The following is a 26,968-nucleotide window of genomic DNA, read 5'->3' on the forward strand; positions in this document are numbered from 1 at the left end:
GTACCACTATCCCAGACAGTTGTTCTTTCCCAGGAAAGCTTACTCTACCTACTGCAGGTTTTTGGCAGCCGAGGGAGTTTGGGGAAGCAAAATACTTGCTGATAAAACTCACAGTGGTGGCAAACTGCTGTTGTGAAGGACAAAGGTTTGAGATCTGATCTTGTTCTCTCATCTCCTGCTGAGCTTGGAGCTATTAAAGTAAGCTTCTGTATTTATTATGACTGGTATGATTGCACACACCACAGAGAAATTAAGACTTCAAAAAGCCATTCCTCATCATGGATGTCTACAGTTTATGTTTGTGCTTTATATAAAAGGGTCTGAATAGTTTATTGCTTACTTTCCTGAAAATCAGAGCAAAGCTTAGATGGGAATGTGAGGAGTTAAGTTGTATTTGGTGAGGAAAATCAGACCTGTGAAGTGTCCAATTTTGCTGGTGTATGAAATAGTAAAATTAAGAGCTTGATATCAAGTATATGGGAATATAGCTGAATTCAGCTATCCTTGGAGACAGCAGTTGCCTGGATACCTTGAATCCTACCAAAGAGCATAATTTTGAAATTGGGGATGGATGCAAATTGGCCAGTGAACAGCCATGAACACTGCACACCAGCCCAGTCCTTGTAACCACAGCAGGGGAGGCAAAGCCAAACCTGGAAATCTCTTTGATTGAGTTAGCTAATTGCCATCACTTTAACATGCTGTGACAGCCCTCCTGCCAGCTGAAGACACAGTTTAGACCTGGAGAATTATTGTGACATGTAACAGTAATCTGAGAGATGAGTTGTGCATGCAGGAGACTCCTCAGGAGAGAAAGAGGATTTTTCAAGTGACTTGTTTTTTTCTAATACCTGTGTATCTTGCAGGCTTCTTGTAATGCAGGGTCTCTTCGAGGGGTTTTTGATTGTATGGTGGCACACTGTATTTGTGTTTAATTTTTTGACTGGCATTTGATTTGATCTCCCTAAGTTACTAAATTGCTCTACATTATGAATTCCTGTTGTATAAGGTAAGGAAAATCATACTTAACTGCTTCTGAGCAGGGCAGATAAGGTAATCCAGTGATAGGATAATGAAATATATTAAAAAATGTGAAATGCATATTGCTGCTATTCACAGCATGCATGCTACTCCTTGTGGGTTTTTTCCAATTCACGATCACTCCTCAGGTGAAACTGTACCTGAGAAAAGGAGTGACTTCCTGCTGCCATTTAGGTTGTAAGTCTAGTGTTACTGATTTTAGTGGGAGCTGCAGTGTTCTGTATTGGTTTCCAGAGTGCTTCCATGGGGATATGGCTGAATTTCTGAAGCTGAGGTTACCTTACCCAGAGCTCTTGCCCAGCATGGTCTGACTAAACAGAGTTATTCTCCAAACACAGCTCACTGCAGTGGGCAGGCACATACCTCAGGACACAGCCAGATTGCCCCAATTCCACCCATATCCACATGCTTGAGCCTGTCTACAGACAGAGATGGATACTTGCATGATGTGTCTGCTGTCTGAATCTCACCCTCACCACTTCTGACCAAAACCAGAGGTTTTATAAAGCAGGAGGCAGCATGAGGCCACCAGAAAGTGTAAGTTACCTACCTCAACTGGGATTGTTACATGTTGCCTTTTGTACAGCTCCCTGCAGGATGGAGCCCCAGGTCAGAGCAGGGCTACCCAGCTCTGCTGCTTGTGAACGTGACACGTGCCCTCAGCGACACAGACAAGAAGGAAATTTCATTGTGCAATGTGCACGCAGCATAATCACCGTGACCAGGGTAACATGATGACTTGTTCGGTTTATTTTAAGGCTGACACACTTGCCTTGTTTTGTTGCGCGAGCCAATGATGTTTTATCTTCTCCTGTGAACCCCAGGAAAATGAGGCAGTGATTTTATTTTTTTTAAAACCAACTGTGTCAAGTGCATAACTGAATATAACACTGAGCTGGTTTACACTGACCTGACCTCTCCTCTTGAGCAGACAAATAAGTCTCATGTTCGGTCAAAGCAGAATCCATTTAGTGTAATCCCCTGGCTGAGAACTTAGAGCACTTTCTGAGGAAGAGGCCCAAAGCTTTATGAAGGATAACAATAACCTGGGGCAGCTTGGGCTGGACGTGTCTTTCTAACGACATCTTTTTAGCAGCTAAGTTGTGCTCTAGAAAAAGAAACCACCAAATCATCATATACTGGGTGATTACAGCTATGGCCCTTTGCCTGCAAACTGACCCCATGGTTAAGAGAGAACAAAGTCCCATGAACTATCCTGCACAAGGAGATTTAATGCCACTCTGTAGGCATCCAGAGGTGCAGACCCAATGGTCTGCTCCTGTTGTGCTGTTCAGCTGATACAGTTGGAATGTCTCTATCATTATGGTTTTTTTCTGCACTGAAAGAAGCACAGCAGAAGTAAACAGTGTGAGTCCTCCTGTAGGTGTCTGAGCAATTTAACCTGCAGTGACACAGCACCAATATCAGAAGATTGTTGTTGATACGTTGCAGGGAAGGGTGTTCACCTTCTATTAAGTTTTTCATCCTTCCTGCATTACACAAGAGGTTAACAAGTTACTACACCCAGTCCAAGGCACTGTTAGGAGCAGTTTTCCATGTGACAGCATCTCTGGGAGGGAGCAGGACAGCTTTATGTGATCAAGCAAAATCACGTCAGAGAGCCTAAGAAAATCTGAAAATTTCTCATGTATTCCACCATACTCTGGCAGGCCTGAATAAACTGAGACTTCCCAGGACACCTAAAAAACAACAGACTGCTAGGCTTCTGTATTTTTTTTAAACTAGTAAGTACTGAGATACATATACCAAAAGCAAGGCATTTTAAGTTTGCTAATGAGTTAGCAAATGGGAGGGCAATAAGAATTGACATAGCTAGTTGATTTTTATATGGACATTTTTTAGTTCAGAACTTCTGTAATACAAGGTACAATGTTTGTAACCAGAATTCTTTGAAACTTTCCCAAGCTGTAATCCCCACAGTGCCATCACAGCTTCCTGATTAAAATGCACAACTTTGAACTGTAAGCAGCTTTCCATTCTCACTACAAAGAACTGCAGGTGATTTCAAGAATCTAGAAGACTGAGACACGATTATTTCCCTATCCCAGTGATTTTCTGTATCTGCCATCTGTAATTGCTCAATGTAATAAAAATCAGCCATCTCAATGCAAAGTACATACTTTGGTATTAATACAAAAAACAGTAACTTACTTATATTGGAGGTAGAGCCTTTTGCCTTGAACGTAGGCACACTGCAGCTGTACAAAACGAGAGTAGTAAAATGGCTCTTGCCTCCTGTCACATGCTACACACATTTGGCCTTTTCCACTCCTTGTTGTAACAGCAAACTGATTCTTGGGCTCATGTCTACACCATCTGGCCAATAATATTGTCCTGATTATAACCTCCATGCACGTGACTGGCTGCCTGCATCAATACAGTGGGGCATGTCTCAAGGAAAATGTGCATTAATCACATCTGTATGTAACGGGGCTGGGTTTAAATGGGTTTATTCTCATATTTTACCTCATTTTACAACTCTGTAAAGCAGCAGCTGTGCCTGATGTTTCTGGGATGCTTAGCCCAGGACACTGAACAGGCATGGGGTCTTTGGTGGCAGATCCCACCCAGTATTGGTCACTGAGTGTTCCTGTGTGTGAGTGAGCAGAAGGGGACAGCCCAGGAGAAGATGTCACCTTCCTTTTCAGAGACGCCAAAGAGGGATGCAGCTCTCAGCAGCAGCTTTTTTCACCACTCCAGAGCTTTGCTGTGGCACCACAACTGTTTAAAGGAAAACAGGCTGTCATGGTTTAACCCCAGCTGGCAGCTAAGTACCACGCAGCTGCTCACATCCACTGGGATGGGGAACAAAGGATCTGCCCCTTTACAGCTTGATGGCATTAGGATGCACTGTACACAGGTATCTGCTAGAGCCTTATACTCCTGTGGGTCTGTTGTGCCAGGCCATCTGATCCACACAGTCCCATAAACCTGACTGTCCCTCTCCTCCACCTGGCTGGAGGCAGGGCTTCTCCTCTTAGTACTGCTCTTAAGATTCCCTGCTTCTTATAAAAATGGATTCAAATTTTTTTCCATAGGAGCAGGAGTAAGATCAGCTCTTCATCCCTGTGTGGGGAACTGCCCAGTGGAGACTGGAGCAGCAGTTTTTCTGAAAGAACCCCCATTTGTGATTGTTTTTTCTTTGTTTCAGAACCAGCAATTCTATCATATCATAGGCCAGTGTAATAAAATACAACAGAATTGTCCTTAGCCCAGCCCCCAGAGGTGATAAACAGCACAAAGGCAACTTAGACACCAAGGACATCATCACATGACACAAACCTGAGTACAAGCACAACAACTCTGAGAACAAACAACACTGTGACCAGTGACTGTTAAATTAATATAATGAATGCTTGTGACAAATCTGTTTTACACACTCTGGTCAGATCTGTTGTTATCTCCACCCATTGTGCCTCACATTGGGCACCAAAAAGGTCTGTCACAGTTTAACCATCCAGCAATTAGGTATCATGCAACTGCTCATTCACCACCCTCACTTCCTGCTGGGATGGGGAGGAGGATGGGGGAAAAAAGGGCAAAACTCATGGGTTGAAGTAAGAACAATTTAATAATTGAAATAGAATAGAATAAATAATAATACCACTGTAATGAAAAAACAACAAAGGGAGTGAGAAATAAAACCCAGCAGAGACAGGTGATGCACACTACAGTTGCTCAAGGCACCCTGACTGATGCCCAGAATGTCCCCAGGCAGCAATCAGTGGCTCCTGGCCAGCTTCCCCCATGTCTGTGCTTGCCACAGTGTTCTGTGGTGTGGTATGTCCCTTGGGCCAGTTGGGGTCAGCTGTCCCAGCCCCCCAGACACCTGTCTGCTGGCAGAGCATTGGAAACTGGAAAACCTTTATCTTAGAGCAAGTAGTACTCAACAACAACTAAAACAGCAGCTTGTTACCAACATTATTCTCTCACTGACTCCAAAACACAGCCCTGGACCAGCTACTAGGAAGAAAGTTAACTCCCAGGTGAAACCAGGACACAGATTACAGCTAAAATCCAGCAACCATTATGATTTTAAAACCCAGCAGGACTCCAGATGTGTTTTATTAATTACTGCTATAATAAAAAGCATGGTGTATTCAACCAGAACATCCATGTTTGTTTCAGTATGAATTCATTGTATTATCAACAGGTTTTAAGGTAACATCAAGTGTCTCAAAATTGCTTTTAGAATCCAGGCTCTCTTCCAAGAAATTCAGTTGGATCACATAAAAATAAATACCAAGGTTTCAATTATCAATTTCTGCAATATTGATTTTTAACACAGCATTCAGTAGTGCATATAATTTTCCAAATGGAATTCTTATGTAGAAGGATATGCCCCAGTATTATAGAGGTACCAAGTGATACTTACCTGCATGGAATTTGTGTGTAAAAATCTCAACTTGGAACATTACTGTACAAGAAGTTGAAGTATCTTGAGTATGTTGAGAATATACTTTGTGTAAAAGTTGGTAATTCAGAACTTAATCAATTGCCATTGATTGTTCAGTAAACATATTCTAATCAGCACAGCTCAGCTTTTTACAAACAGAACACAGACAATTCCTGATCTGTTTGAAAAGGATTATCAGCAGCAATGAATATACCTGTGAGAGTGCACTGGTACCTCTTTCAAGGGACATAACAATAAGTTACTTTAATAAAAGAGTTGTGTGCCCAAATGAACTTTTTTTTTTTTTCCCTACTACTGGCTAAATTTTAAAGGTCCTGCCAAAACCCACTTGAATACTCATTTTTTAGTCAGCATGAAGACTTGAAGCTAAGATTTCCTGGTAACTAGCTGGTACAATCATTACAACAAAGAATACAATACACACTGGAAACTTTGTAACTATGGTATTGATATTTGATGTACAAAAGGTTTAAAAAACCCCTTACAAGTAGAATTAGTCTACATCTGAAATTACAAATTTCCAAACAAGCAGAGAAAATTATTTCTAAATCAGTGTGTCCACAAATTTTGCAGTGTTTTGATTGCCATCAGCCTCATTAAATAGGAGGAAATAGGCAAATATCTACCAAGTGACTTGTCTGAAGTCACGGTCAGTGGCTGAAATAAGAACACAGTCCTGCTCTCCTGGTTCCCACTCCAGCATGGATTGAGGCTCCACACCACAGAGCTTCCCTGGGTATCAGCCACAGGAACTGGCAGCAGCTGGAGAGTGCAGGAGAGATGGAGATTCCCTCAGGGGGTAACTGAAGTTTACACAGGGCCTCTGGCACCTTTCACACTGCTGGGCAGACTGAGCCATTCCTGATCCAAGCTGACCAGTGCTCAGTGTCACTCCCTGTCTCAGAGGAGCCCAAGTCTTTGTTCTTTCCTGCAGACCATCAACTGTGGCTGAATTAAATATCTCGTGACACAGCCCCCTCTCTCCTCTGGCAGCAAGAAAAAATCATTACAACTAGAATCAGTTCAGATTCACTGTTCCTGTAACATCTGTGACTGTTGTTTCAGAACTACAGCACTATCTGAAAAGGTACATTGATAATAAATTAGTAGCAGAGATTACCCCTTTAGCCCAAATGCTAAAATACTGTATTTTAAAAAAATTAAAATTTTTTCTTAGTCTGTCATTAAGTGTTTTAGAGACAAGAAGTGACAGCTATGTTACTAGGGCTCTTATCAATTTACATTCATAACACAAAAATTTATTTGTAATAAACTGAAGATTCATTAATATTTTGTTAACTAAGATACTGGTATAGGAACAATCTACCTTTAACAATTCTTTGAGCATCTCCAAGTTCAATTAAATCACAATGCAGTAAAGCATTTCAAGTATGGAAAATGTGACAGTGACTTCTGTAAGAGATTTTTCTTAAATAAACAAAACCACCACTTATCTGAAAAATCTATCTCAGTAGAAACCTATAGAGATAAAAACCTAACAGCCAATTTTTGAGAAGTGAGGGAAAATGAACACTGGTGAGATTAGTTGTCTCCCCTGGCTCCGGAGGGAGGACATTTTGTCAGCTCCCAGGGAATGTGTTTTGCTGCACTGGCTGTGTGCAGCCAAGCTGTGCAGAATGAGCGGGCAGAGAACCTCCTGCTGGGAGTTTGAATGTTTTGGTACAGATTCAGTGCAGACTCGGTGCAGCAAAGTCAGTCTAGAAACAGCCATGTCACAGAGAGAGAAAAAAATAAATGCCAAGATGCTGAGTCTCTTCAGGGCTGAGCTCATGTTCCTATGCAAGGATTCAATTCTGGATAAAACAAGTGCCTAACCTTACCTGCAGTGAAACCCATCACGAGTGTCTGGATTACTGCCTCCTAAATGTCATCTGCAGATTGTGCTCATCATCATCAGATGATACAGAAACAGCTGCTTAAACCCTCTAATCCAATGCGTGAACAGAAGCAATCAGGGAAAGAACAAAATGGAGAAAAATCAAAACAAACATTCCAAGTTATGCTTGATTTTTATTTGGCAGTAAATACAAATAATAGTGGCAATATTCTACAAGATGATCACTGGAATTTAATTATTTGCTAGGTGACCGTAAGATTGGAAGGAAAATTATGAAGTATTAAAATATGTTTTTAATACACTGATCATCCAGAGTCATTGCTTTTTCATCACTTTTTTTCTGCATTGCAGACAAGGCTGCACAATTATAAAAGCAGACCAGAGAATTCCCCATGATACTGTATATTGATTCAGAAATGAGATTTCAGGTAAGGGTCCATTTGCACAGATTTAACTACAGGCTTGGGATCACTGCAGCATCTGATTGTTCCTTTCTGCAGCAGAAAACAGATTATTTAATTAAATTAGCATATCAAAACTTCACATGGTAACAGAACTTCACATTAACCGAAAAATGAAAAGACTTTCGAAGTTTGCAACAATTAAAACATTTTTTTCTTTCCCTTGTTTCTCTAAGGTGCTGGTTAAATAAGTTAAAATTATGGCAAATTATCAGTATGCTTAGTCTGAGAATTCTTTTTCTTTGCATATCCAAAAACCTACCAATTTTCCCTTCTGAAACCCTGCAGATACAAAAAAAAAAAAAAATCCATTATTCTTAGTAACGTTTCATGTTATAAAGACTGTGGTGTACTTCATTCCAGCCAATAAGAAATACATTAGGACATGAACAATATGGTAACAGTAATGAAGATTTTGAAGTCAGTATTGTATTTTGGCACACTAAGTATTAAATAAGCTTATATTTCTATGTTACTACTTAATGTTTAAAGTTCAAATGGTATTTTTGGAAAGCAGTTACATTTTAACTTTGATTAGTGTAGCAAATGTATTTGAGAAATGGTTTGCATCACGTATTTTGAGGTATATTAAAATAATTTTTGAAATGCAAATTTCCACAACTCATTGAGGTAAACAGGAAAAACAGATGCATCAGAAATGATTGAGAGAGATTCTGGGCTAAGAACAATCCTGAATTCCCTATTAAGGCAGAAACATAAGATACAAACAGGAATTTTGTCAGAAAATAGAAAAACAGTCTTTTAGATTTCCTTCAAATCAATCCTCACATATTTAAGGGGAAAAAGGCAGCTGTGAATAAGAAGAACCCAACCTGTCTGTACCTTATAGTCCTTATTAACCTCTCTGAACCTTTCAGAGTTTCACATCTTCTTCCAGTCCTTTCCTCACGCAAATCACTGGACAACAATCACATAGGTCCACAAGTTATAAATAAAATTAGAGTATAGTGATACCCAAATTTCAGTGAAGTCAGCATAATTTACAGTCAAACTATGCAGGAAATGCAGAGGAAACCAATCCCCCATTCACTACCAGTTTGCTGAAAATATGAAGAAATCTTCTTCCGGGAGAAAATCAGCAAAGTAGAAAAAATAAAATGCACCTTCATTGAATTTTATTTTGACTCTGCCTCTTCATCCATGAATTCAACGAGTGGAGCATGCCTGTTGGCCTGGGCACCTTCTTGGAAATTGACCTTTTTAATCACTCCTGCCTTGGGAGCCCTTATGGTGTGCTGCACAGAAACACAGCCAGAGTGAACAGCAGACAACTCAAGGGGTTTCCCTCCCCTCCCTCTCTCTCCAGCAAATGCCAGCATTACTGCTTGGTGCAATTAGGATTGAACACCCTTAATTCCTTCCCCTGACATGTTTTATTTTAAACCTTCTTTTAAACATTCCTAGTCCATTTTCAAGTTTTATTTTCTCATGAATATTTGATAAGTATACTGGGGAGAAAAATGCTATATAATACATTTATATGAATTATCATCATCATATGAATGATCATCAGTATGAACAGCTGACTTATTTTACCTCACTAATACTTTCTGTTGTTGTAATAAATACCAAACACAAATAACACAGTATTAATCCAAAATGTTAATCAGAGAGCAGATTTGTTCCCTTAAGAGAAATCTGCAGCTTTACTAAAGATATTTCTGTTTTCTGGCCAGGAGGGGTCTTTAGTGGGCAGATATTTGGCAAAATGCAGATGAAATACAAATGGAGCTACTAATGACAGGAAAGGAACACACCAACCCCCAACTGGTCTGCCTGTCATTGTACCAGGTTAGTTTGATATTGTAGCTTTGCCTCTTAGTAGTTTTCTACATAGGGGTAGTCTAGCATAAAAACATTGAAGATCAGATATTAAATCCTCAAATCTAAGGAATCTCTAAATAATAATTTGCTTTTTAAATTTTACATTTTATATTTCAATAGCATTTTAAAAATAACTCAGATAATGTCAGCATCCAACTGCAAAGAAGTTTGTGTGTAAATTCTTTTTTTTTTAATGCACAGTTTTATGTAATAGAATTTGAGTGTAATTAAAAAAAGAACACAACAAGAGGAAGGCAGATTTTCTCAACAGTGTTAGTTCTGCTGCCACAAACTGAGGTTTATTTTAAACTAATAGTCAAACCAAACCAGTTCAGGCTACAGAAACTATAATTCAAGCAATCTGAGCCACAGCCAAGCTGTTCAGTCTATAGAAACTATAATTCAAGCAATCTGAGCCACAGCCAAGCACTGTGACAAGGTAAACTGGCCAAAATGCCAGTCCTCTGAATGCTGTGCTGATAACTACACAGAATCTTCAGTGTGCTCCTCATAAAACTTTATGTAAATTGTATTATTATTATTAAACTCTGCTTGAAGTAACTGCAGACATCCATGTGCCTGGGTCACAACCAGGAGCCAAGAGACACAGCAAGACAGTTTTGTGCCAGAAAAGTCAAAGGAGAGGGGGGGACAGAAGGCCTGACACCACCACCCAAATGCACGTCAAAACAGCTGCAGAATACCATGGATTATATAATCATCATTTGTTAGTAAAATAACAGCAAATTTAATCCTCTGAAATCTAGTCAGACACAACATTGATGTTACAGCAGATGAAGTGATACTGACATCTGCAAGCTGCACTCTACACTGAACTTCAATAATGCAACCAAAAATTATTACATTTTGAGCAGATTTTTATTTTCTCAATAATTAAAACCTTTATATGCCACTTACCTCCATTTTCATAGCTATCATAACCATTAGAGGGTCTCCAATCTGAACCTTATCCCCTGCCTTCACAAACACCTGCAATTCAGGAGAAAATTGGGGGGAAAAATCATTTATGCCTGTACCATTCAAAATCAGCTGGATCTTGACTAACACAATGCACAGAAGGAGTGAAGTTTTGCAAAACAGCCTCATATTAGTCTTTATTTTTGTTGGTGTGGGACTTCTCTAGATAGGGAATAGTTCCAGATAGATCTCCTCAAGGGAAGGCAGAGCCTACAGAAAGAGGGTCAGTACCAGACGACAGGATGACCAGAAGCCATTTACCTATCAAAGAAGAAACACTAGAAGAGATGATGTATAGTCTACCCTTTCTGGGCTTCAGCAATTCTATTTTAAGAAAAGTGCAGAACCTCTTCCTGGAGCCAGTCCCTGAAGTCTTTAAAAGAACATCCAGAAAGATGGCAGCAGCCACCTCATTTTTCAACAATTACTCTGATTTGGAGTGTTCATTCAGGATGTCAGAGATCCCTGTTCCATGTACTCCACCCTTCATGCCTTTTTTTTAGTGGCTGAATCTTTCAACCACCAAACTCTCTAGAAAAACTCCTTCTGTTGAAACTTTGTCACTGTACAGAGAATGCAGAAGACTTGCTGAGATAAAGAAAATTAAATCAATTCACAGCTTAACAAAAGAGGCATTTCTGAGTATTTCTTCTTTTGCAAGTGCATCTCAGTCTTTTGTTAGATGAAGTGAATCAAACAGCCCATAACACTTCAAGGAGCTTTGACTTGGGAAGTAATTAAGATGAAGAAAAAATTAGTTAAGCAGTAGCATTAGTTCAGACCTTCCAGAGCTCTAAAGAAAGAATGGAAGCTTTAAAAAGCCATGGGTGGCTGCTGCAAACTCAGAGTAAACAAAGCTTTTTCCAGTCAGAAGTCACACAGCACTGACATTTCTGGCCCCAGTTCTTTCCTGGCAGTGCAGAAGCACTATTTCTGGCAGAGAAAAATTGAATACATTGGAGAATTCAGGTCCCACCCATGTTGTTATAATTACCTTTTCTACTGTGCCTGTCATTGGTGCCACAGCTCCACTTTGCTCTGCCCCTGAACTCACTGCAGACAAGTATTTGGGCACAGGGAGGCCAATCTGAGCACTGCCTTCCTACAAAAAGAAAATCCAGCACAGGTGAGTTAACAATATGAAATAATAGCACCAGTAGATGGGCTGACAGAGGGAAAGAACAGATCCAGCCTTAGGCAAAGCAGTCATTTCCAAACCTGACTCACCAACTGTATTTTAACCTTCTAAAAGTAATTCCTTTTCTAACTCACCACAAGCGATGAATTTCTAATTAGAACAACAATCCAACAAGTATCAAAACTTGATAGGTCAAAGTAAGAAACTGAAATTGTTGCTCTCTTTCACATTCTATTGCAATTTATATTGTTTATTTATATGGCTAAAATTCCAAAATTTTAAATTTATTATAATAAAGAAAGGAATGTTACCGGGAAGAACAGATAAATGGTGTTGTCCAAAATGACCAACTTGGACTTAGACACTGTTCCATTTACTGAAGACCTCAAGTAAAGGGAATCACCTTCTTTCAAGATCTCTCCAGAAATCAGGAACTCTTTATCTTGAATCTGAAAGTTAAATGCATTTATAAGGACAAAGGTTAACCCTTCATGAGCAATAAATAAAAAGATTCTATTTCTACCCTCATAACCTGTGATTCTGCATAGACAACACTGGAACTTCAAAAAAAACTTATTTTTAAACCTTATGTGTCCTTTATTTTTCAGTTAAGAGACTGTTCTGTATCCAATAAAAACAGCTCAGCAAATTATCTAATATATTCACTCAGGACAATTTTTATCTTAAACACAGATATACTATTTCTCAAGAAAAACACCCCCCCCCCCCCCCAGAATATTCAGTTTAGTGATGCTATTAAAATCCAGTATTTTTAATTTGTCCTAGCATTTTGAATTTCTTCAAACTGAGGAATTCATAGTATTCAGCTGACATATTCCACAATGTTTTCTAAAAGAGAGGTGACTTCCTCTGTCTTGGAAGCTTGCAGGACAAGAACTACAACATATTCAGTAAACCTACAAAGGAATAAAGCAGTAATGGAAACAGTGCCAATGACACATCAAAACTGCTAAAGAAAACAAAAAAGGTAATTTTTTAATGAGTACTCTTCATCCCATCCCACCCTTTCCTTCAGTGGAAGCTGCACCTGTACTACAACTGCAGCACACAAAGACTGTAAGAACACAAAGGTAAATACATTACATTTTACTTATAAGTTTATTTCCAAATCTGACATCACTGAGCACAGAATCAGAGACTTGCTGGTCTTTCAGAATTGTACAGGTAGAAATAAAAGTCAAATCTTCATTTACATAGTTGCAAATTATTCTTCCACTGAAAACATGCACTGAAATGATGCTGTTGATCTGACACTGATCCCTGAGCAGAGAATCGTTTGCTTGAGCACTGAGTGCCTGCCAGTTCTAGGCCCAGCCACCTGCTCTGGTGGCTTTGCCTCAGGACAGGTTCTGTAACACTCCAGAGGCACTGTCCTCCTCATAATTAGCCCCCAGTTGTGTCTTCACATCTCTTATCTCCAGCTGCTCTCCATTTCCATGTCAACCCCCATTCTTCCTTCTGTCCCCAGAAGTCTACATTCTCCCCAGTTACACTTCCCTCCACAACTGGTCCCTACACCCCTTCTAGCCTCTTCTCATCATTGCTAATGTAACTTCTGAGATAAGGCTCAGATGTAAAAGCTGTCAGACATTACACAGATAATCAATACACTCAAAATAACCCAGGTATTACAGGAGGGATGTGGGTTATCTCAGCCTTCATATCAGTAGAAGTGAAGGTTTGAGTTATCATTATAAACCCTTGAAAGCACAATCATTTTATCCTATTTTTCTAGTACACGCATCTCTATACAGTCTAAGCAGTTAATAAATACTTATTCTCTTAATTGCCCTATTCTAACTATTAAAACAAGAAATAGAGACTGCATTCTTGAGTATTCATCTATTCTGGGTGCCAAATCTGAGAGAATAAGACATTCAACTACAGGGGATGCCAGAAGGAATATTGAACACCCAGCAAAACACAACCCCATTAAGCCAACAACTGGAGACTCTCACATCTGCACACATAAAATTATCTACAACTAAGGCATCTTGAGCTGTTTACTATAGGAGCTCTATAGCATGGACAAGGAAGCCAATTCTAGGGGGTATCATTCAATTATCTAACCAGAAGATTCCTCAGCTCATTTGGTAATCACTCTCCAATTTCCATCTTCAAAATAAAATGTTATCTTGCACATAATGCTCTAGAAAGCTTTTATTTATCCCACAGGAGATCCATTCTCATGCACAGAATAGAGCAGGAGTCCTGTGGAAAAAAAGTCTTTTTAAATGCAGATTTAAATCTAACTTCCCATTTTTTAAACAGACAAATCTAACAAGGAAAATAAAGAGTAAGACCTTTAAATACTGAAAATACAAACACTTTTCTTAGCCTTGTCAGAAACATTTTAATAGCTCTTCCATGCCAATCCAGCATCTAGCACAGATAATTTCAGGTCAAAGTAACAGTATATAGCAATGGATACAAGCAAACTAAAAACAGAATCCTGCATCTGTAATCGCCAAGCAAGTTTAGTAACAATTAACAGAAAGCTACAAGAAATGGATTCTTTTATCTAATGAAGTATCTGAAAAAAATGTACTTGTACCTGCATTTTGTATGACCCATCTTGATTGTAAGTTACAGCTACATCCACAACTGTTCAATAAAACAAAATATGTATGTGTGAGTAGATTTAATTGGAGTATCTAGAGAATGATAACTGTATCTATAAACTGTATCAAGGCTTTCTTGATAAAAAATGAGGCGTACCAACACTAAGATAAGTATTTTCAGATTAGTTTACTACACACTGTAGAATTCATACTGAATTCCAGACAACTTTTCTTTCAAAAGATGAACACTTGAAATCATCTATCTAAAATCTATATTATCTAGACAGAAAACAAGTTTGTGAGGGGAAAAAGTACTCCTTTCACACCAAAAAGAAGTTCAAAAAAAGTAAATGGCACTCTGCTTTTTTTAAAATCTCAATCTCATTCATTTAAATTATGAACATTAATTAGCAGTCATTTCAATTTGGTTTACATGTCCTCAGGATCCAACAGTGTGGATTAAACATGCAATTTTGTGAATTCCCAGCTTACACTGCATAAAACTCATACTGCTTCTGTGCAGTTTCTTAGCCCGAATTTTCAAGCATCAGTTAAAATAACTTCATCCATCAAGTACCTCCCTTCCATCCACACACTTTTTTAACAACTTACTGTTTTCCCCATCCAGCAGAGACAGTTTTCTAGTGTAACATATATTTATTCTTCTACCAGTGCTGGATGCAAATGGTGAGAATTTATCTAAAACACAAGATACACAAATATGTTATTTTTCATTCTACTTCAGCAAAACACAACACTTAGAACTTAGGCCTTAAAATCATTGTCCTACTGCTACTACCTTCATATTTATGTATTTATATTGCACAGAAAAGACTGGAGAACTACTCTAGTTACAGAGAGTGACAATTCCTTGATCCCCAACACTGAATAAATTGATGCTGTGTGACCTACAGAAAACATGACCCCAAGAAGGGCACTGGCTGTTTTCCATGAACACATCCTTAAACATCAGAATTCAACTACACCACAGCAGGTCCTGATTAACCCTTAGGTGAAGGTTCCATTACACCCTACTGCCTCTCCCATTCAGAGCAGAGGTAATTTTGTCTGAAGACCTTGGCCAACTGTAGGAATAACAGAGGCAGAAGGTCACTGCTTGTGCACAGAGCTCACAGTGTCACTGACCATGAATCCCAAGATCTTTCAGACAGTGCCTGTCTGAAGGGCTTTGGGAAGTGCTCTGGACATCACAGTGGTGACACATTCCATATCTGATCCTTAACAAAAGATATAGTCTGCCCTGTGTGTAAACATCTGGGAGATGCCAGAACACAGAACCCTGAGCAGGCACAAAGTAGGGCAAAGAAAGAACATCCAAATTAAGTACCTGCACATGAACTCATAAAATAATACAAAACAATGATCCTTACCATCTGACTGATCTCTGAAAGCATCTGTTAGCATCTTCTCTTTCAGTATGAGCCCTAGAGCTGCCTGACACATAACTTCATGTGGAGTTGCCTTTTTGGCTGGAAATAGTTCATCATGGTGTTGAGGAATGAAATTAGTGTGCACATTTCCAGCCTCAAACTGTGGGTGTCCTGACAGGCTCAGTAAGAAATCAATATTAGTGCTTAGTCCTACAATCTGTAAAGAAACAGAAGCATATTGTCAAACTGAGTTATGAATACACAGCTTTCTGCTCACAAAGTTTATCAACAAAATGTAATTCATTCAACTGGTCTGTTTTATTATCAATTAAACCATTGACTATAAAAAGTCAAAAAAACAAAACAAAACTCAAAAACTGCTTTCTCAAAAGCACTCTGTTTTCTAAATGTTGCCTTTGTCCACTGTGAAGTTGAGCAAAGTTTCCCAGAAACAGTAACAGGAGGTAATTTCAGAAAAACCCTATTTTTGGAAAATTGTGCTCTGAGTATTTAAAAGAACATTCCTAACTTGACAAGTGCTTCTTATTAAAAATGAGTTACAATAGTTTCAGTATCCCATATTTGATCTTTTAAAAGTAAAAAAAGTAGTCTTTTAATAGTAAAAAGTCTTTCAATAGTAAAATGGTATATAGTATTTTAATAGTAAAAAGGAACAGGGACTTCTATAAGTTTACTAGATACTATCCATTTCCTGTAGTGTGAAATACCTAATGAAACAACATAATTATTTTAGAGAATTCAGTGAAACTGGTAACTATGTTATGCTGTCAACATTTACTGACAGAACTGCTAAGAAAATTCTGGAAGAAGCAAGAAAATTCTTTTCTCTCTTTCTCTTGCAGTATATTTCATTTTTAGCTAAGACAATAAGGGGCCCAACATTTTCACTACCTCAGTCACATGAACGTGACATTCATGTTGTTGATTTAAAAGTGTAAATTAGAGTTCTGCACAAGTAATATTCAGTCTCACCTCAAGCCAAACCTTCTGAATTCCACTTTTGAAAACAGTTATAATACCTGTAGTTTTCATAGGGGAAAAACAGAATGTTTCTTTAAAAGAACTGACAGCGTATTTCTTTACCACATGTATAGTCTAAAAACTTAGTTCTTTTTATAAATTAAAAATTACAAGCAAACATTGTCTGACACAAGTTCCACATAAGAAAACCCTTTAAGTCTGAGAAAGCTCACACAACAGTTGAAAATGTTGTTTAGCCTGACCCTTCTAAAAAGTCCCAGGTGGACATTCAAACTGAAGATACCACAAACTTAAAAATCTATGTGTAAAACTGCGCTTCACACTTATTTTTACTCACTCCACCAATGAAAACAGTTTGCAAATCAGGAAAAAATACAACTTCTGCAAACAACTAATGAAGTAGCAAGGCAGGCTGCCTTTTGGAATCCACTTTTGTTTTCCTGCAGTATTTTCTGCATACTTTGATGGCTCAAGCTGTGGTATCACACTGGGTTCCTCCCACTTACATTGTACTGGTGCAAACTGTAGCGCAGCTTTCTGAGAGCTGCCTGTCGGTCCTCAGCCCAAACAACCAGCTTTGCAATCATGGGGTCATAATGCACAGAAACCTCATCACCTGAAATGGGGCAATTGAACAAAGACGCTGTAACATGCAACCAAGTATTTATGAAAGTTGGTAATGCAAAGTACTGGACACCACATGGCATCCAACTCAGGCACAGTTCATGGCCACATTTCTCTCAAGATTAAAGTTGTTTAAGGACATGATTATGTGACCTGGTATTTCAATTTTAAGGACAATTTCAGCACAGACTTTTTATAAATGTTTGTAGAGGTAACATTACTCAAATTCCATTTTCTTTGTTGCAATCAGAATGCAGGATTGCTAAATAGTGAGGAGAATATCACGACCATGATCCAGTGGACATTAATTTGGGTACAGGTAAAGAAGAGGTAAATAAAATATTCAGTGATTGACCTAAAGTACATGGAAAATTATAAGAATAATTCTGTAGGGATTTGTCTTTATAATAACACTCTTTTAGACAAACTTACTTAGGCCAAAGAGGGAAATGCTTACAAAAATAAATTCTTGATTTTAATTATTTCTTCTTCCATCACTGCCTTCAGTTTTACCTTGCCTGACTCCAGTCTCTATCCTGGTGAAACGATCTGCTGGGGGGGTGGATAAGTGCAACAGTGGCCCAGCTCCTGGCATAAAGTTATTATTAGGGTCTTCAGCATATATTCTAGCTTCAAATGCATGGCCCTGGAGCAGGATCTCTTCCTGCATTAGAGGAATCTTCTCTCCTGCTGCAACCTGAAAACAATAGGTTTTTTCTTTAATGCAGGATCAATATTCTGGAATGCTGATAAATTAAATATTAATATATTTCTTCTGAATATGAACAACTAGGAAGCACATTTTAAAAAGCACAAGGAGTCAAACAGTGCCAAGACCACTGAACCTGTCCACCTTCTCCCTCTCTTTCTTCCAGTGTTGTTTGATCCCTGCTCTCAGGATTCAATTCTCAATTTCCATGCTGAGATAAGAAAGACAAATGTTCCTTCTTTTTGCATCAGCATTGCCATTTTAATTTTCTTTCTGATTACACTTCCCCACCCTTAATCTCACACTACTTAAGCTGCTGTCCTCACTTTTGGATTTATGCAAACAGAATTGGGGTTTATTTCAAGTTCACCTAATACCCAAAACTTCCTGTGATCACTCAAACGTGTGAATCATCTCTGCAAATTGGGTGTGTGAGGAAATCCACTGCTCCAGTCCACCCCACTGTACATCTGTTTTAGAATGTGACTATACTGGTATAATACTCAGACATAGGTTTGTGTGAAGATTTTTTCCTCCTACAGCCTAATGCAAGAATGATTTTTGGGCCACAGAATTTCAATTAGAATTTTAGAAACTTTTCAGCATAGCAAGGGAAAGATCAGGACCCCACTCCCTCCCACTTCCCACATTGTCTGCAATGCCTCCAAATACACTTTAAAAAAGTTTTCTGTCTACATAGCTGGGAGAGGCCTGGTTGAAATTCAGAGCACCTACACAATGCTCTACATCCAATAGAGCAATATGAGATGTTCCTGTGGAGCAAAGGAAACTCTACCCTGACAGCTGAGCAGGAGATGAGGATCTGGAAACCCATCTAGCCTCTCACAGGCAGTGTCACACAGCACTCAGGAGGAGCTCTACACATAAAATCAATTAACACTCACCCTGAGCTGCCATTCCACCAAGTCTGTTCCAGTGATCATCTCTGTAACTGGGTGCTCTACTTGCAGCCTGGTATTCATCTCCATGAAATAAAAATTATGTTGGGAGTCCATAATAAATTCGACTGTTCCTGAAGTATTTAACAAAAGGACACTTCACCTAAGAGCAGCTTAGGTGTCCCCATTTATGGAAAAGACATCCAAGACACTTAACTCAACTATGCCAAGACTACTATTTCTAAATCAGACATTCTGAATTTCATTAAATTCTATACAAATAATCTAAAAGGGTCACAAAATTGAGATCTGAAAACAGAAGGGCTGTTTCCTTGTATATTTAGATAACCTTTGTTTAGTAGCCATTCTCTACAGTAAGAGCTGCATTTCATTAGCACTTTAAAAAGTGCATCAAGACTCTTCGAAAGTATCCCGAATATTCACAGGGTATGTAATTTTTAAAAAATAAATATACAAAGAAAGCAATGAGAAAACAAAGTTACAAATAACTTCAGGAGATTATTTTTCACATGGGAAATGGTGTGGACTTTAAAGTGAGTTGTGATTTTCTTTTAAAGACTACTGTTTGCATATAAATTATTACCCTTTGTATGCTAAAATTATTTTCCCCTTGCTCAGCTCAAACTTACCAATTCATAATGCTCACTTTCCAACAACAGTTGACTTGATCAAATTATCTGCCCTGAAATTTTTTCTTTCTATCCTTCAGCTGCCAATAGTCTTGAGCTCAGGTATGTTAATTTACATCTGTAATTATATCAGAATTAACTACATGATTACTTGCTTAAACCTCAAAAATTTGAGGGATGTGTGTCATATTCAAAAACAACCAGATGCCATTTGCTTGAGACTTAAAGTCTCATTAAGTTAAAAGCTGCACCTCCCCAGACCTACCTGCTCCCACGTAATTCACTGCTTTAGCTGCTTTGACAGCAGCTTCTCCAAGTCTCCTTCGAACCTCTGGACTAATTCCTGGCTGTAAATAACAATAATAATATTACAAACTATTGCTGATATTAAACCTGGTATGCATGAATATTTAACAGTATTTAACAACTGTAGTGAAACCCTGATCTGTGTTATACTTGAAATCTACATAATTTTTCTTTGAGAATCATTTTCCTAAAGCATGTAGGTTTTTTCTTCCAATTAGAACATCTTCTGCAGCAAAACTAAAACAGGTCTGAGAATTACAAATAAATTATTACCCACATACTCTCAGTAGGGGATAGCAATTACTATAAAAACATGACAGTTCATAAAAAATATTAACAATTTTCTGCTCACCCCTGGTGCCTCTTCAATGATTTTCTGATGCCTCCTTTGTACACTGCAGTCTCTTTCAAACAAATACACTGCATTGCCATGCTGGTCACCAAATACCTGGACTTCAACATGCCTGTTCCATAAAAATAAATGTTTTAATGTATTTTAATGCTCCAAACAGACTTCAAACTTCTACATATCACTAGGATTTCTTACAAGTTTAAGTGTCTGCCCTTAAATAAATGCCAAAAATGTGGAAGTGAGGCTGCTATTATGCAAGATTTTACTGTTTTAGACATACTCAATCTTCTGAATGAAAGAGGATTCCTAATACCAACTACTGCAGTGAAATCTCATAGATCGTAGGATAAGCAAGACACATATCTGAAGGCTGAATAACTCTTTCTTAGTTATTATAATAAAAGGAAAACCACTTCACTATTAATTTGATAATGATTATTTCCCTCATAATTTACTGTGCAGCACTTCACAAGAGACAATAGCAGTTCTGGCTCAGGAATAACATTGCTCACTTCCAAACAACATTTCAGAGGATAACTATTGGGTGGCAAAAGTTTATTCCATGCATAAAACTAATAAAAATACATCACCATTGTGACAATCCCCTGATCCTGGCACAAGAAATTTCCCAGCAATAAGTTTTTTCTCATGTCCACCTGACAGCATAAGCAGACCCTCAATTTCTTTGGAATAAATGCTTTCCCTATAGTGATGCTTCAAGGAAGAACAGATGTAAAGTACAAGAGTGTCAAACAGACCTCTGTGAGATGTTCTTTATAAAAAATAAATTGGTTCAGTTTCACAGGCCAAGCATGAGCTAAAGACTTTCACTTCTGTTTGAAATATCAAAGTAGAGGAAGATTAAATAACTGGTTTAGGACACCTGAAGGCAGCAGAAACACCATCACAGCTTGACTAAGGTCTATAGTTTAAATATCATAGAGTGATTTTTTTCCTAGATGTAAATCATTTTTAGAAATCTCATTGCCACATCTCCCAAGCAGTAGCATTTTAATTCCTGCCATTCAAAACAAAGCCACTACAGGAAATTCAATAAATTATAAACAATTTTGACCAAATTAACAACTTTCATAGCGCAAATCAGAGATACGAAACCAATTTTAATCCTACAACTAAGCTAGTTATGTTTATTTAACTAAACTAAGCTATTTATGTTTATTTAAGTAGAATAAATATTACAGTGTTTATATTGAAACATCTATCTCTCACCTTGGATTATCTACAAATTTCTCAATCAGCATTGCATCATCATTAAAAGACTTCTTTGCTTCTCTCCTTGCTGATTCTAGTTGGTCCAGAAACTCCTTTTCTGAATGAGCAATCCTCATGCCCTAAAATACAGGAAAAAAGCTTATCTAAATATCTAAAAATATAGCACACGATAAAAATCCTTGTTGCACACACAGAGTGAGAAATAAGCTTAAAAATAAGTTTTCCTTTATTTCATAAACTTTAGCAGAATTGAATACCAGCTTCCAGTAAGAAAATTCTATGAAGTCCCACTGAAAGTGCCATAAGAAGTGTAAAAAATAGGTATTATCATTCCATTGATATGAGTGAGCACAAAATTCGATTTTGTCCTCAAATATTAAAGAAATTTTCCAAGGTTGGCAGGGAAAAATTTATTTTTCACAAAATAAATCTAGCTATTTTGGAAATAACTAAAATTTTCTATATGTAATTTTTAGAGACATTTATTTCAGAGCAAAATCTGATTCAGACTGGGAGTTCACCACTCATTAAAAAGTATCTAGACACAAAATGGTGTTTCTAATCATTGTTTATGCAGCATTTAAAACTGTTAGCAAAAGAAGTCACCAAAGCTATCACAGAGTAACAATTTAAAGTAATCTCATTTTGCACAAATCCATAGCACAACTTTTCTGCTTATGTGAATTACTGGAGATTTTTTGAAATAAACAAAACTCTTCCAGTTTGTTCCAGCTACTTATCTTCTGCATATCAAAGGGCAATGAGATTTCATAGTGCTAGATTGACTATTAATAAATTTTATCACGAAGTACTTTTCCAGTTTTTGTTTTCTTTTAGAAAATTGAGTTACAGATCCTGAGCCATGGTAACTTTACAGCACATGATGAACAGATGAGTTCCTTACCTTCCCTCCACCCCCACGGACAGCTTTAATCATTACTGGGTATCCAATTCTCCTGGCATGTTCCTTTAGACACTCATCAGACTGATCTTCTCCATGATAACCTTCAACAACAGGAACGCCAGCAGCAGACATTATAGCTTTGGAAGTGCTTTGACAGAACAGTTTTATATTTAGAATGATAAAAATATGTTTTTCTTACTTTAAGCTCCAACCTGTCTAATGTTCCCAATGTTAATTCTTTCCACAAAAACAGTTCCATAATAGACCTCAACAGGACTACTTGCATAGGTGAGGTACACAGCATTGGACTGTAATTCAGCACACGCTTCAAACAAATATTTTTGTTTCTCCTAGCAGGGTTACACTTTAGTTTAACTGTTTTTTCCACATTATAGATGCCAAAATCTAACATTTTCAAATTAAAACTGTATCCTGCAACATTTAAAGTTGTACAAAGGCAAAACTTTTCATTACGCAGGCTACATTCACACCACACATAAAACACTCAAGCATAACAACTCTAATTTCCAAAATGCATGCAAAGCTCATTAAATTACTGAGGCAATTTACTCTCACATTATGAGGTGATAAAGTTAATTCTCTCTAACTACTATTATACAGTTCCAGTGTCAGTAATAACTTCATTTCCATATTCTTAATTTATACTTCATACCTTAAAAGTCTTTCTTTGATCTAAGTAACTAAGATCTTCCGTGATGAACTAAACTTATAATTTTACATGAGCCACAATAACCCTGATGATTTGTGATACTTTTCCACTGCTCTCTTGACCTATCCAATCTGACTGCTGAACCTTTACCTGTATTACACTGAAATTCTTCAATTCTGGAAAAGTAGAATCATTACTTATTTAATTACTAAAATCCCAATAACTGAACAATCTTGACCATTTATATCTCTAAACAAATCTATAAACCTGGAGTTTATTCCTTTGAATAAAACTGTAAAAATACAATGCAAATTGACAGAATAAAACATTTACAGAGCAACTGGTCATTTGTTAACAAAATCAGCTTTGCCAAGCTGTGAACTGCATAACCAAGTAACAAATCAGAAATAGATACCTTTTAATACCCATATCTCTGATAGCAGATGAAGGAGGACCTATGAAGATGATTCCCTGCTGCTTACACAGCTCTGCAAACTCTGTGTTTTCTGAGAGGAAACCATAACCCGGATGAATAGCCTAAAACAGAAAAATGTTACCAGCCTGTTTTTTGTATCACTTTACCTTAGAAAACTCAGAAATTTCATAGATCATTAAGGAAAAGCAAGATGAGCAAAAATAAAGAACTAAAGAAATGGAAGTAACAGAAAATGTAAGGCCCTGATCTCCTTACCTGTGCTGCTGAGATCTTGGCCACCTGCAGTATTTTCTCCATGGCCAAGTAACTCTGCTGTGAGGGTGGTGGACCAATGCAATATGCTTCATCTGCCTGTTTTACAAAAAATACACACAATACTGTTTACTAGCAAATTTAAATTAGTTTCTGAGCTAATTATATCACTTATCAGACTGCAGTTTAAATCGCTGCCTTTCCTCCTGGAGAGGCTCAACTGGGTGGAACAAATTCTGATTTCTTCCCCAAAATCACAGTCCATTCTCTAACCCCCAGCTGTCCAGAGTCAGAGAACCAAACTTGAATGCACTTCCTGTAAAACTGTCAGGTGTTGAGACAGAGACCAGGCAAACTTTCCACCCATCCAAGGAAAACTTGGCAGTAGGTCTACAGAAGTGAAAATCAACTTTGCATCAGCACCCAAATCTGCTTTACCCATGGAACTTATCAATGAAAAATACTGTTACAAATGAACATCAGCTAAATTTAATGAATATACTTCACCATTGCAACATGCATGGAATTCCTGTCTGCTTCACTATAAACTGCCACAGACTTCACCCCCATTTTCTTGGCTGTTCGCATCACCCTGCAGGCGATTTCTCCTCGGTTTGCAATAAGGATCTTCCCTATGCTGTGACCTCCTGTTTGAAAGGATGAAGCACAGTAAGCAACCAAGCCACAAAAACATCCCTGGAAAAAAAGCAACTTTAAAATTCTGGTTTCTTTTACATTATTTATAAAGTTTATGCATTTCTTCAATAATGAAAAAAGCATGCTTCACCCAAAAGCATTTCCAAGCTGCTCTTCGAATTTTTAACTCACAGTCCTTATGCAGAAGTATGCTTAAGCCATTTTTTTTTTCTTTTTTAGAATTCAAGAAATCTATCCTAACCCTAAAAAAAAAAAATCCCACTTCTACATAACAGCTGATGCTTATAGTTGTGCTGTGTACCTTCTGGACTAACTAGGAAAAAACCAAAGCTGTGTGGTATCCCTCACAGCAGAAGTGATTCACATATGAAGAGCACTGTTCCCCCTTGATACACAGTGACAAAGAAATAACTAGTATCAACTTTTGTTGTTTTGGTTTTTTTAATCAGTGACTTACAAACTGTCATGACAGCTGCCACAACTTGATAGAAGTATAAGGCCAGCACTGACAGAGACTTCTTAGTGAGAACTAAATAGCTTAAAACTAAACAATAAAATGAAAATAGATCTCTGAATTCTCAAACATAATTTTTTAGATAACATGACCACAGAGTGCGTTTAAATAATCTTGCTGTCCTTCATATATTGTTTAAATACCATTATGCCTATAAAACAATTCTCAAAGACTTTGCAACATTTGTATCAGAAAAGGACTCAGAGGAAAACATCACAAAAAATAAAAAGTTTTCATTAATTTCCAAATACATAAATATGATAAATAAAATTATATAAAATGTTGTATAAACATTAAAGATTATTTCTGTTAGGTTAGCTAAAGGTTCCTGTTTTCAAAAACTGTGAAGATACTGAATATTTATTAAAAAACCCTGCAGTCTTTCAGCAACTAATACTCTAAAACCATCACAGTGCACAGCAATTTAAGCTAGTAGCTAAAGAAGTGAAATTTCATACCTATCGTTGAAGCCCATTTCACAAATATTCGTACTTGGTTCCATTGCCTGTGCAATTATAAAGGGACAGAAGTGTTACAAGCGCATACGAAGAAGTGGCAACTGAGCTAATTTTATTTTCAGGTGAGAGAAGGACAGCATTGAAACTTCTGATACATCTATTGGCACAGAACATATTCAGGTGCAACACGGGAAGTTGCTCAAACTTCACCAGATCTCTCCCTAAGTACTTTCACTTGGACACAATACAAATTATCCCCGTGCTTTTTCAGTAGCATTGAAACAGAAATAATCAAGGAGTTTTCTTAAAACAAACAAGCAAAAAACCCTCTTTTTGGTAGACAGAACAGCCAACAACTCATATTTATTTATTACAGAGAGGCTAACTCATGAAGTATCTGCGAAGGAAGATGTAAGCAACCATAAAATAAAAACGCTTTAAAAGGCAACAGGAGCTGCTCTTATAGAGCAAAGGTGCAAGAGAAAAGAATGGGAAAGAGGAAGGGCGAGCTATGGAGAATTTTAGAAACGGAAAGTTAAACGTCAGATGATTAATGCTAACTAATGAGATAACGGCAGTGGAGTGACTGGACAGAGCTGTGAAAGCAAACTCCTGGAACTGTTTTAATTAGTATGTAAAACAACGCCGGAATTTTGGATCAGGTCCAGCATTCTTTAAGCGTTATCGGACAAAAAGACACGGGACATCCTCGACACCACACAACTAGAGCTCGGCTGTAACAACGCGAGGGGGAATTGCTGCATGTCCTGAACATTGAACACACAGCTGTCATGGTCACCCTCCCCGTGCGCAGGCTGCGGACCCACCCCCGGGGCCGCGGCAGCTTCATGGGACCCGCGGAGCTGCCACATCCATTCCCCAAAGCCCGGGAGGGTTTACTTGCTCTTCCTTCCCACAGAACAGCCCGGCCTTCCTGTGTGTCCCCTCACGCCCCGCAGAGCCCTCTCCCCTCCTGCCCGGGCAGCGGGCTCCGTGCTCGCTGTGGGCAGCTCCCCCCGGCTCCTCAGGCCGCCCCCGGCCCGCACCCACGGCTGCCCCCGGCCCGGCCGCCCCTGCCCGCGCTCGGGGCCGCTCGGGCCTCCCCCGGCCCGCACTCACAGCCGGCGCAGCGCCCCGAGGCAGCCGCGGCCCCGCTCGGCCGCAGCCAGCGCCATGATGGGCAGCGCGGGCGGGAGCGGGGAAAGCCCTCAGGGGGAGGGAGCGGGCGGAGGGAGCGCGTCACGGGGAGGAGAGCCGGGCACGGCCGGGGCCCGCTCCGGGAGAGCCGGGAACGTGGCTGTCGGAGGCGGGGCTGGGTGGCACCGAGGAACGCCGCTGAGAGGGCAGAGGGAATAAATTTCATTTAAATGTGAAACGGTGCGTGTCGCTGAAGGGTGTCGGCCCTGTGGGTGCACGGATTCAGCTGAGCGTGCTCCTTCAGGAATGATATCCGGGGTTGTAATAGGACAGCGACACACAAAGGTGAGGGTTGTTGGGAAGGGCGTGGGCATCCTCGGGTAACGTAACACACCGTTCCCAGATCCAGCATCCAAACCGCCTCGTGCAGCAG

The 26,968-nt window shown here is 38.7% G+C and overlaps 1 protein-coding gene across 5 annotated transcripts; it reads right to left on the reverse strand.

Annotated features, from left to right (window-relative positions):
• Positions 1–7,490: 7,490 nt before the first annotated feature.
• MCCC1 (methylcrotonyl-CoA carboxylase subunit 1) lies at positions 7,491–26,591 on the reverse strand. Of its 5 annotated transcripts, XR_008438649.1 has the most exons (21): positions 26,518–26,591; positions 25,399–25,445; positions 24,277–24,416; positions 23,773–23,868; positions 23,497–23,618; positions 22,412–22,559; positions 21,505–21,626; positions 20,275–20,386; positions 19,882–19,963; positions 18,973–19,100; positions 17,872–18,055; positions 17,241–17,350; positions 15,733–15,949; positions 14,954–15,040; positions 14,335–14,384; positions 12,071–12,208; positions 11,616–11,723; positions 10,562–10,633; positions 8,923–9,054; positions 8,642–8,716; positions 7,491–7,831 (listed from the first exon to the last, which is right to left on the reverse strand). XR_008438649.1 is itself a non-coding variant. In XM_053986458.1 (20 exons), exons 1-19 carry the CDS (start codon positions 26,571–26,573, stop codon positions 8,935–8,937), a joined length of 2,139 nt encoding a protein of 712 aa, XP_053842433.1. In that variant the 5' UTR covers positions 26,574–26,591; the 3' UTR covers positions 7,491–7,831; positions 8,923–8,934. The 5 variants fall into 5 exon arrangements, 4 of the variants coding, with proteins under 4 accessions (XP_053842433.1, XP_053842432.1, XP_053842435.1 ...); XM_053986458.1 differs by lacking the exon at positions 8,642–8,716; XM_053986457.1 differs by having other exon boundaries at positions 7,491–8,716.
• Between the last annotated feature and the right edge of the window lie 377 nt (positions 26,592–26,968).

The sequence above is a fragment of the Vidua macroura genome, chromosome 10 (genome assembly GCF_024509145.1).
Source record: "Vidua macroura isolate BioBank_ID:100142 chromosome 10, ASM2450914v1, whole genome shotgun sequence".
NCBI classification, from domain to species: Eukaryota; Metazoa; Chordata; class Aves; order Passeriformes; family Viduidae; genus Vidua; species Vidua macroura.